General features: G+C 40.4%; 1 protein-coding gene across 13 annotated transcripts in view; it reads left to right on the forward strand.

The window, feature by feature from the left end:
• PSD3 (pleckstrin and Sec7 domain containing 3) overlaps positions 1-12,643 on the forward strand; it is a 555,378-nt gene that overhangs the window by 526,774 nt on the left and 15,961 nt on the right. For all 13 annotated transcript variants that reach the window (XM_055286530.2, XM_055286538.2, XM_055286564.2 and 10 more), the window contains one exon: positions 1,306-1,449. In XM_055286530.2, the coding sequence (XP_055142505.2) occupies positions 1,306-1,449 (144 nt within the window). The remainder of the gene's footprint in view (positions 1-1,305; positions 1,450-12,643) is intronic.

Here is a 12,643-nt window from a genome sequence, read left to right on the forward strand (position 1 = left end):
TTTTGTTTTGTTATAGTTGGCATTTAGAAATGAATCTTGTCACTTTTAGATAACTCCACGTATTCATGCCACCTTTCTTGTTCGTTTTTCCATTCGTGTACTCTGCTTTTTACTTGTCATTGTTTTCTTCTATTTTGATGGTTTTTGACTTGGATTTTGTTTTTGTTCTTTGGCTTTTCAGATGTACATTATTACAAAAGTCCCTAAGATATTATATGTGACACTCATAATTTCTGGACACCTTTTTTTCTAATTTACAATGATGTTATATAATCATAATTTAGTGTCCATAGTTACTCATTTTCTGGTTTTGTAAAAAATTATTCCCCTCATTCTACAGGATTTTTGTGTTCTGCAATTATGTTGGTGTTATATGAAATACATTTATCACCTAATTTTATCAGATCTGTTTCATTTGTCTTCACCCATTTATCTTATTGTACGTGTGAAATTTGGATAATTTGCATGTGAAACTAGAACAGTAAGGAGTCATACATTTTCAGGAATGCAAGAGAATTCCAAGAATGTTTTTAAAATGCTGGCAGAAGGTTCAGTAACATATCTTTTTGGGTAGCCTATTGCTAAGGTGATATAAATGGTACCCTTAGAATGGAAATCCTCTGACGTAGGATCAACCATATTGCATTGGTACATGGTACCTATAATAATGCTACTAAGGCAGTAATTGCTAAATAGGTAGATACATTTTAATTGACGGGCTGCTTTGGGTCAATAAAGTTGAAGGAACTAAGAACTCTGCTGCTTTGGAGAGAAAAAAGCGAGATAGCTGCATTTTTTAGAATATCATCTGATAAGCTTCAGAGAAGAAATATTTCTTCGTAGCTCTGCTTCTTTCAAAAAGGAAAAGAAATATGCACATAGACCATTCATTGTGATGGATGGAAACGCTGGCAGCATTGCTGAGTGGGCATGAAATGAGGAAGCCACGGTGTGCAGCTTCCATGCTAGCTGCTTAACTGTTCAGCTGGTGACGTGCCTGTCAGGGCATCTCTTAAGGCCTGGTCCAAATTCAGGGGCAGTTACACCTGAAAAAGAGCTCTGAAGCCATTTGGTTTTATGACAAGGGACCTAGCTGAAGAGATTGGCCTTGATTGCCATCCTGGGAAGGAATATATGAAATATGTGGACACTGGTGTGAGAAAGCTGGAAGGATGTGGCAGCAGAGGCACATTGGGCTGTTTTAGCGAATTAAAGTCATTCGGCACAAGGGATTTTTTAAAGTATGCTGTGCTTTGTTCTTGACTTGTTTTTCTGAACCCTAAATGGCATCACGATTTCCTGCAGGAGGAGCAACTGAAGTCACATGAAAGTAAGCTGAAGCAGATCACCACCGAGCTGGCCGAGCACCGCTCCTATCCCCCCGACAAGAAGGTCAAAGCCAAGGACGTCGATGAGTACAAACTGAAAGACCACTATCTGGAATTTGAGGTGTGTTGCAGCCAAATGTTAGTAAATGGTGATTTCTGAGTTTTCCTATGATCTGTCCATGAGGTAGTGTCTTTCTTTGCAGTGTCACTGAGAGAGGCGTGTCTTGCCCCTGGCTCTAATTTGGGAGCTCCTGGCAGGGTCAAGGTGGCCCCTCTTGTTTGTGATTCTGTTTAAGTGCCAAACAAACATCAAAGAGTAACCTGCCAGTTTATACACTTAAAAGCAAATAGCCTGCCTGGTTGGAATAGTGTGCGCCCGCTGTGAGGGGAAGAAAAAGAACAGTAGAGGGACACACCAGGGTAGACAGCTGCTTTCTGTATCCCTGTGTCTCTTCCGGCAGAATTGGAGTCAAAAAAAGCACAAGGGAGGAAATGAGCCCCAGAGTGATGTGAGGCATCAGCTTTTCCCTGCACATTCTTGCTGTTCAGCGACACCATGCATTTTTCTTCTTGCCGCCCGCTGCCCTTCAGAAGGGGGTTGATAAATTAAGTTGTGGCATATCCATCTATACAGTGAGTGTGCTTATTAAAAAGAATGGTGAGGATCCATATGCTCTGGCATGGGAAAGTGTAAAATTTAAACACAAATTGAAAACAATATATTTCCAAATATTTCTGTGGCTCAGTTTTCTTCCAAATTAATGTCAGGGTTAGACTCCCTTAGCCTCTACCTTCAGACATTTAAAGTGTCTTTAAAAAAAAAAAAAAAAAAAAAAAAGTAGGTAGCATGCAATACAAAATAAAAAGAATTAATTATTTTGACTAATTTGACCTTTTTTTTTTATTTTTTTTCTCTTGGGTGTGCTGAATCTGCCTTTAGCTGTTCTTGTTCATTGTAGCTCTGGCCCCTTTTACTTCTCATTGTTCCTCTCCTTCGTTTTCATCTCATCTGATTTCCTCCTCAGGCTTGAAATTTAAAATCTTCTAAGTGTCCACATCCTAGCGATCAGTCTCTGCGGCATCTCACATCTGTCCCTTCCTTGCGTTGCTTTATAACTACTTCCTCTGCTGAGCCCTGGCTTTCTGCTCTCTCACTCCGCTCTCCCTCCGTTCATCCTAAATCCTTTGGCCGGTTGTTTTTGTGAGGTTCAACCCAGATGACGGCATTCCTCTGCTCAACAGCTGCCTATGGCTTCCCCCATTCCCCTCCCCCAATTACCTCCTGAAGAAAGTCCCAGTTCTTTCATTGGAGAGGATTTGGCGTCTCCATGTTTCCACAACCTCCGTCTTTCCCACACCGGCCTCCCTACGGTAGTAACATTTCTGCCTACTCTCCCCAAACACACATTTATGCCTTTGTTCGCTTACTTTCTTCTCTCTCAGATGCTCTTCCCATCGTCTTCATTTCTGAAAGTCCTATTCGTCTTTTGAGGTACAGCCCAAATTCCTCCTATGAAAAACCTGATCTGGATATACTAGCCGGGATTCATCTGTTTCAGTACTTGGCACAATTTTTTTAAGCTGAAGTTATCTTCGTCTGGCTTTGTACCTGTAGTGGATTCCATAATACCTCCCCCTACCAAAACTATGAGCCTAAGTTCATTTCCAGCCCTTGCTCTATGTGTGCTTGCTGAATTGGATACAATTTCATAGAAGCCTTAAAAAGTCTCTGAGTTATAATATTTCTGTTATCAAATGTAGCATTTGATTTAAAAAATGGCACTTCCACTATAGTTCCATGTACTAGTTTTCTTCATGATCAAGCAAATCCTTGCCCTGGGCAGAGAACTCCACTAGGAGAAATATTCATTTTGGTAAAGGTAAACGTTTCTTAGCAAAAACTGCAGAAGCCTTACCAGCAAAATACTTGAAAAAATAAAATAAAAAATAAAACTAAACCAACAAGAAAAAACTAGGCAGCTCATCTTTCCCCAGGCTTGTTCATTCTTGGGAAATGGGAGTTCTCAAAAAGCAATCATTATTCTTCACACTTCTGAAGTGGCTTTAAGCCATAGGCCTGTTTTGTTTCACACAGGCTAATTAAATTTCCCAGCACCTCAGTCCCTGCTTCCAGCACTCAGCCCTTGATGCCGAAGGGGGAAGAGCCTGTCCCCAGGAGGTCGGGGTGGCTGCAAGGCCTTGGAAAGGTTGCCATTGCTAGGAGCCCTCCCTACTTTTGAGTCTACAGCGCTTCCTCTTTTCTGAAAATGTAACCCACCAAGAGCCAGCATTTTCAATCCCTGACATGAAGTTAGACCAAGCTTTGCAGTGATTAAGTCTTGCTTTCATCAAATCGTCACCTCAGTGAGCTTGCAGACTGCGTTCCAGGGCTCATTAAAATCAGAGCCATATGCTAATATGTCAAGCAGGCTGGCTTGTCTGTCATGCTGCTTCACCTGTGTCTATCAGAAAGGCGCGAGGATACCTGACTTGGTACAGCTGATATTTATGACATGAAAGAGGGAAAATTTCAGCTGTCATCTAAAAGGGGTTTTGTATAAGAAGTGCTTTTTAAAAAGTGAACAATTGTTTTTCAGTAATTTAAATTAACGCTGAAGTCATATGTCATATTAAGTCCACTTTGCTATTATTGTAGCCACCAGAATTTGTCTCTTGTGAGTGCTTGCAGAGAGTCTTTGCGCAGCATCCTTTGCTTCATAAGCAGCATTCCTCAAACAGGCCGCTTCATTCCCTGAATAGCGGATATAAGAGTCATTGACCATTTTTCCCACCTTCTGGAACACTGACTAATTGATGCACGTTTGTTGACAACATGCGTGAAATTTTATTATTGTATATAAAACATAACATCAGAGGAAGTAATTCTCTGGGAAACCTTAGTATTCATTATTTTAACAGGACCAGAAGCTCCCATGAAAACAAACCTGGTGACTGTTCTCACGCAGGTGAGAGCAGACAGCAGTGTCTGCAGTTCAGTGGGAGCCCACAGATGGGCAGTGACAGGAAAAGGAGCTTTAATCACCAGGGAAGATCACAGGCATGAGTGGGTGCTGTCATCTCCTCCTATGGTGGGTCCTCCTCAACAGGGCCTCCCTTGGTTTCAAAGCAATTCTTATAATTTTCACAAGTCCTTGGTAAGGAAAAATACTTTTATTTTGGCAGAATATTAAGCTGTTAGTAATAACACCAGGAGTGTTGCTAATTTTATGCATTCCAGTTGTTTAAATCCCAGGTTGCTTTGAATACAAACAGTGCTTCATGGTGAGCCAAATTTACCTCTATTTCTATGCCTTAGGAACTGTCCAAACTCTGACTGACAGTAAATAATCAGAAATTCTGGTAAATACATAGGTTCAGGGTTTTAAAAAAATTTACAGAGAGCAAGGAAACTTCCATCTTAGCCTGTTAGAAAAAAGATTCACTTTTACTTAAAGTAGCAAACTTTACTCAGAATGGGCTCTCTTCATTGACTTAACTCTAAGGGAAGGGATGTTTTGTTTTCTATTGAATTGGTAACCTCCAAGCTGTGGTTTGGAATCTAATCTTACTTCTAAAAGAGCCTTTAAGCATGGCAAGTCTACATTGAGAAACTCACCATCATTTCCCAATTTCAAGAAATAAATATCAGAAATAGCCACATTTCCTTATAAATTAGCTTTTTTCTGTTTTATTCCATTGCCATTTTACTTAAAAATATTTAATTGATCCCTGTGCTTCTGGTATATCGGGAAACAGATCAAGTTCTGGGGCAGATATGTCAATGTAAAAATTTACAAGGCTCCAAACAAAGCATAGTTGGTTGAGCTGTTCTAGAAAACACCTGCGCCCCTTAAGACACAGCACCATTAAAGAAATTCCCTTGACAGCAATGCAGTTGTCCCTAATGTTTTGGTTTTAGGTTTCTTCAGCTTTAAAAACAACAGCAACTAGAAGGAGATGATGCGGTTTATTTCAAGATATTTTTCCTGCAACATTTAAGATGTTACAGATGCAACATTTAAGATGATTACAGATGTTAACATAATCCTTAAGTTGAGCTGGACCTGAGCAGGGAGAGGGAAAAGATACACCAGCCCAAGCCTATTAAATCCATGACTGGGCTACAAGAGCTTTACTACAGAGGAATTGCTGAAGGTCAGGTTAATAGCTGGCTTTCAGGTCATTGTAAAACCTGCTAGAAAACCAGCCGATGCAATGCCAGTGAATTGTATGTTGCCAGCCCACCTAATGTCAACGTGTTTTCTTTGGCCAATGTAATACTGTATTTGTTTTCACTGTAATTTAAATGTGTTTAGGAAAGACAGATCTTGTCCTTCCCACCATTCCCTGTTATTAATATATCACATCTGATAACTTTCTACAGGTAGTGTCATTGCTCTGGTCCCTGAAGGCTTTTGAGTTTGCAAACCCTGTACTAGAGGCTGCAGCCAGTTTTATATGTATTAAGTATTAGTTAGATCTTTGAACATAGGCTTGGAATTAATAGTCCCTTCATGCTTGGAAGGAAGATGCTTCCTGGTATATGTGTTTTCAGGTTCCATTCCAGCAGGAAAAAAGAGAATGTCCACTTGCCTCATGACTGAAACCAAAGACTTAGAATAAAGGTCACTTGACTTAATGGGCTCGAATTCAGCTGAATACCCGCTCCTGAATTGCGACCCAGAGTAGCATATGCTTATGGCTTAAGACAGTTAGGGCCCACACCAACCACATGGCTAGGAAATTCAATTTTAGAAACAACAAATGTCCACTATAACAAAATTTATGAACTTCTTGGGACAGAATATTTTCTTAAAAATCTAGGGCATTCTTGAAGCATGATGCACCTTTTTCTGAATTTCTAATTCTTGGTGACATTTAAAACAGCATGATTCCTTCCAAAATTGATATATTTGCAATAAAAGAATACGTTCTATTCAGAGTCATTAGGGAAGCCCAAAACCATTCATATCTGGAAGCACAGATAATGTAAATTTCAGATAGTAAACCTTTCGTTTCGCTGTTGAGTGTCTTTTTGCAATAGTAAGTAGCGTTGGGTAGTTTGATATATTTCCTTTTGAGAACACTTTCTGGTTGTGATCCTAGCCTTCTTCCTCAGATTATTTTTGTCAACATTGGGGATGCAGTTTTCACAGTAGGGGCCATAATCTTGGTCACTTTTCCTTTCACAGGAGCAGTGCAGAGGCATATGTCAATACAGTGCCAACTGTCACAAGGCAAACCCACCCTCTGAAACAAAATTTTCTAGCTATTAAGCTACAAGTGGTCTGGATCATAAAAGTGCAAAGATAGCCATTATTTCCCTTGGTCTTCCTAGTGAAAGCAAGGGGGATATTCTGTTAAACTAGTTAAAGAAGATTAGTAGCAAAAGTCTCGATCTTAGTAAGTCAGTCTAGCGTGGCATCAAATGCTGTCTCTTTTACAGAAGACATGACAAAGGTGATTATACATCTGGATCTGGAACTGAGATAGTGTAGGTTAATAGAATTCTTGGGGAAATTGAAGACTTTTCTTTTTTTCGTGGGATGCTAAGTACAGATGGTTCCTGACTTAAGATGGTTTGACTTATAATTTTTCAACTTGATGATAGTACAAAAGTGGTATGCTTTCAGTACAGTATTTAGTACATTATGTGAGGTATTCAATATTTTAATATAAAACAGGCTTTGGGGTTAGATAATTTTGCCCACCTAAGTTAATATAAATGTTCTGAGCACATTTAAGGTAGGCTGGGCTAAGTTAATGATGTTCAATAGGTTAGGTGGTGTAAATATATTTTTGACTTATGATATTTTCAACTTAGAATGGGTTTATCTGGGATATAACCCTATTGCAAGTCAAAGAGATTCTATATTACATTTATGAGTCAAAAGCTGGAGACGCAAGATCAACAGTTTATACCCTGAGTCCAGTTAATAATACAGACATGATCCTTGCCTTGTCATTCGGAGTTGCATTTTGTATTACGTAATGAAAGAGGACTAAGAGCTCTGAATTTTAATCTTTAAATGATAACAGCTGCTTTTGAAGAGAAGCAGAGCCTAGCAACAGGATTCTTTGAGCCACATTTTTAGTGATGATTGCAAAGAATTAGGGCCATTCCTGAGAAGGAAGAATAAGCAGCCAATCATGTGATTTGAAAAGACTCCCTGTCCTTAAATCCTTCCTTCATCAATCGTTTACTGAAATGCCTGCTCTGATAAGGGTCACTCTATTGGGTTAAGGTACTATCTGCAGGAAAAGGACAAGTAAGCTGAGAGATAAAATCATAAAATTAGAAAAAGGACTAGATTGGGAATCCATTTTAGTCTTGTCATTGGTGTATTTGGCATGACGTTGTCCTTTCTGAACCTCAGTTTCCTCATTATAGAAATGAGATGGGATTGGGTGAATTAGCTGATAAGGTCCCTTCCAACTCTATATTTTTAGGAGAATGACACGTTAACAGCAATTTGTTTTAGATTATGTCACCTTCACAAAGATTTCTGTGAGTGTTAAACATAAAACAAAAATATTTCAGTTCAGGAATGTCAGGTGATATAGATCAGTGCCTTCCATTAGAAATAAATGTAAACCACTTAGGTGTGAATTTAAATTTTCTAGCAGCTACATTTAAAAATTAAAAGAAACAGGTAAATAGGGTGACATTAGCAAGATGGCAGAATGGGAGCTTTCTGTTGTCATCTCACTGCATAAGCATTGATTTAGATGTATACCACAGACAAGAGTACATTTGTGGGAATCCCTGAGTCCGGTGGAGAAGTTTTAGCACACCATTAGATTATAAAATCTGAGAATAGGACCAGGCGCGGTGGCTCATGCCTGGTAGTCCCAGCACTTTGGGAGGCCGAGGTGAGTGGATCACCTGAGGTCAGGAGTTCAAGACTAGCCTGGCCAACATAATGAAACCCCATCTCAATTAAAAATACAAAAGAACCCCATGTTTGTTAAAAATACAAAATTAGCCAGGTGTGGTGGCATGTGCCTGTAATCCCAGCTACTTGGGAGGCTAAGGCAGGAGAATCACTTGAACCCAGGAGGGGGGGGTTGTGATGAGCCGAGATGGTGCCATTGCACTCTAGCCTGGGCAGTAAGAGTGAAACTCTGTCTCAAAAAAAAAAAAAAAAAATCTGAGAATAGACAGAATAATAAGTATAAGAAGAACTGTTTCACTTTACCTGTGTCACCCCTACCTCAAGGCAGAAAGGTCACGGCCAAGAGAGCGCCCTGCAACCATGACCTGCAATTTCTTCCACTGGGGAAAGTGGGAGTGTAATGAGTGAGTGTCTGGCTCCCTGAGACATGCAGGATTCTGCCTAAGAGGCTAAACTGTTTCCTACCCCACTCAGAATATTAAGGCAACCAGCACAGCTGAGTGGTTGAGAACGATTGAAAGCAGGGAAGAGAGGCCATGGAGGCTTCTAACTGCTCTGTAGACCTCCATCAGAAAGTTCTCCCCAAGCTGCTTGGGATGCCTCACCTACAGATCCCTTTCCCCAGGTGGTCCACAGGCACTCCAAATGCTCCATGCACCTCACACTCCCATCCCCACCCCAGGCCAGCTCCCAATGCATGCACTGCAGATAGCAAGTGCAAATTACCTGTCATACAGTCACTGAGCTCAACTCGGTGGGATTCAGAGAGGGCACACAAATTTGAGCGTTAGAGGACACTGGCCAATGGCACGCACATGGGAGGCTCCCAGCACTCAGCCTTGCAGGATCAAGAGAACACGTACAGTGTAAGAATTACCCACTAATTGAAATATGAAGTATAGAGTAGACATGTCCATAGAAAAGGTCTGAGACAGCCTCAAAATCCCTAGCTTGGCTGTTTGGAGAAAGTATTTCTCACCCAAAGACAGTAAAGACTGAAGATAACTGCTTCTTCTAATGCAAAAACAGCAATGCAAGACGTTAAGTAACACAATCCTGTAAAAATAAAAAATAAAAATACAATAATATTCTAGTAACCAATTTCAAAGAAATGGACATCTATGAGTTGCCTGAAAAAGAATTCAGAATAATTTTTTTAAGAAAGCTCAGTAGGCCACAGAATACAAAGATAAGAATGCAAGAGTTCATTGATTCCTCAATGAAATCAGGAAAACAATACAAGAACAAAAGAAGTTCAATTAAGAGAAATTATTTAACAACCCAAACAGAAATTCTGGAGCTGAAGCATATACTGAATGACATTTTAAATGCAATAGAAAGTGTCAACAGCAGACTTACTTATGCAGAAGAAAGAAGCTGAGAACTTGAACACATGTCAGTTAAAAATATCTAATCAGATGGGGGAGAAAAGGAAAAAGACTGAAAAGGAAGGAAGAAAGAAATCTACAGGATTCGTGGAACACCATCAAGAGAGATAATTGCTGCATCATAGAAGGTGATAAGGGGAAGAGAGGGAACGTGGCAGAAAGCTTATTTAAAGAATACTTACTTAAAACTGAATACTTCCCAAATCTAGAGAAAGATATGAATATCCAGGTACATGAATCTCAAAGACCTCCAATCAGGTTCAACCCAAAGAGGAATTCACCAAGACATATTATAATCAAACTGTCAAAAATTAAACACAGAGAATCCTGAAAGCAGGAAAGAAAGGGAGTTGAGAAGTGATGTCTGCAAGATAGCTTACACATACCTGGCACTTATGCCCCTCACAAAAACAACTAAAAGTCAATTAGGGTGTCAGAGGGAAAGCATTAGAGTGCAGCAAGAGAGTAGTGAGATCCCTGTGGCGTTCAGAAGCCCAGGAAGGCAGCATAGTGCGGGTGATGGGGCACCCTGCCTCTGCCAACTCATGTTCCCTGCTGAGATTAGCTTGGAGTCAAGAGGGACTACCCCCTTGAGGGGAAAAGGTAAGCAGAAGATCCCCACCAACTTCCATTGCCACTGAAGACACCTGCAGTTCTTACTACAAGAGTATACCACAGCCGTAGCAAGCCCTGAGCCTAGTTTGGGGAGCTGCCTGTAATTCACACAGCTACATTGCTTCAGATTAAGAACACAAGTTGTGCATCCCTCACTTTACCCTCTTTATGTAAGCTGCTGCAATATGGCACCACCTTGAAACCAGATCCACTGCTAGAGTGTGTCCTGCTCTGAGGGTTAGTAGCCTCTGTGTGCCACCAATCTTGGGTCTTCACCGTCATTGCACCAAGCTTACATGGGTGGGTGCCCAGCGCTAGGGCCCAGGAACAACTGTGGACTCAGATCCTGCACATGAGACAAATTAATCCCAGGCTGGCTGAATTAATGCAAGCTCATGCCCCTGTCTAGAGAAACAGCGCAGATGACCCACCAAAGGCATACCTACTCTTGAGCCAGCAGAACCACCATGTTCCCTCACCTCCAGCTGGAGGTACAAGCCAGCAAATATATCCCTGGCATTCATATCCTCGAACCATGGAGCAATTATAGCCTGTGCAACTTATATGTGGAATCTAAAAAACTCAAACACAAAGAAACAGAGGGTAGAATGGTGGTCACCAGGGGTTGAGGTAAGGGTTGGAGGGAAATAAGTAGATGTTGATCAAAAGGTACAAACGTACAGTCATAAGATGTATAAGTTCTGGAGACCTAATATACAACATGGTGATTGTATTTAATAATAATGTATTATGTACTTGAAATTTCCTGAGGATAATAGATCTGAAATATTCTCAACGTAATGAATAAATAGATGAAACAGGTGAAATTAATTGTAGTGAGATTTTAAAATTTTTACATAATATGTCCAAAATATTTTACATTCTTTTTTCCATATTAAATCTTCAAAACCTAGTGTTTGTTTTACACCTACAGCATAGCTCAATCCAGTCTAGCCCCATTTGGCATGTCTCATAGCCACACATAACTTGTGGCTCACTGGCTCCTTGGGTTGGAAGGCACTTTACCAAGACAAGCTCAAAATTGGACACGGACTAGTAAGATGACTACTTATGGTACTTCCCATTTAAAGGACCACTTAAACTGGAAATTCAGAAAGTTTAAAATTACTTCAAGGCTGGGCACGGTGGCTCACGCCGGTAATGCCAGCACTTTGAGAGGCTGAGACTGGTGGATCATCTGAGGTCCGGAGTTCAAGACCAGCCTGGCCAACATGGCGAAACCCCTTGTCTACTAAAAATACAAAATATTAGGCAGGCATGGTGGCGGGCACCTATTAATCCCAGCTACTTGCTGAGGCAGGAGAATTGCGTGAACCTGGGAGGTGGAGGTTGCAGTGAGCCAAGATCGCACCATTGCGCTATAGCCTGGGCGACGGAGTAAGACTCCATCTCAAAAATAAATAGACTACTTCAGGTCTAAAAGGAATAAATAAATGTAGGTGATGAAATGTCTTAGGAGATCACTGGGGAAGGTAGTTTAGATCATAGTTCCTTCAGCTACTCCTCAAATCACACTTTAAGGATTTCCTGGAAGAACTGATCCTGTCCCATTAAGACTGGCATTAGCCCTTTTGGAGCTGTGAGTGTGACACACAAGCTGTCATGGAGATCTCTGGGAATGTGCTTCTGAGGGATACCCGGTATGACTTTGGGGAATTCCAGTACAATCAGAAGAAAAAGCAAAGTGTAAACCAAAAGATTAACCACATGCCCTATATAAAATGTTGCCATAACAAGCTACCTTTTTTGTTTTCGAAGATGTAAGTTACATAGGGAAAAATTTAATGAGTGACAAAGTTTTATCCTTAGGCAAAATTTAGTCTCTTACCCAGATAGCAGTACTTCTTTAGCCCAGATTACTTATCTTCGGTAAGTGGAAGCTTAACCTATCCTTGTGTTTCAGAGACTAATTTCTTTTTTCCATTTTGTTGAACAACAAACTCGGTAATCCCGTTAATCAAATCAGGGTGTGTTTTCTTTTTTAATTTTATACTCAGCTATAGTCAAAACCATCACAGGGCCAAGCTGGGTGGGACCTTTGGGTGTTAACAGCCAGAGCCAGAGGCCTTGTGGGTGGCAGATCTTCGTAAGGTTGCTCTGTTTGTGGGTTGGAACCGGATAATTTATTTCTCGAGTGTTCCACCTAGAAAATAAAATGTGTGATATTTTCTAAGTAAGCTTTGTAGACTTACAGAATGTTGATTTTAGTTTTGAAAAAGAGATGAAATGCTGAATACTTATACAGACTGAGTTTAAAGAAAGAACTTTGAGAGCTAGAGAAACAGAGTAAAGAATGAGAGAAATCATAGTATTTTAAAATTAGTTTTCAGCAGGAATTGCATACTCTTCTTAACAACTCACATCTCCTTCTTCTTCTCCACAAAGAGGACAGTGT

Source organism: Symphalangus syndactylus, chromosome 1 (assembly GCF_028878055.3).
Source record: "Symphalangus syndactylus isolate Jambi chromosome 1, NHGRI_mSymSyn1-v2.1_pri, whole genome shotgun sequence".
In the NCBI taxonomy this organism is placed as follows: domain Eukaryota; kingdom Metazoa; phylum Chordata; class Mammalia; order Primates; family Hylobatidae; genus Symphalangus; species Symphalangus syndactylus.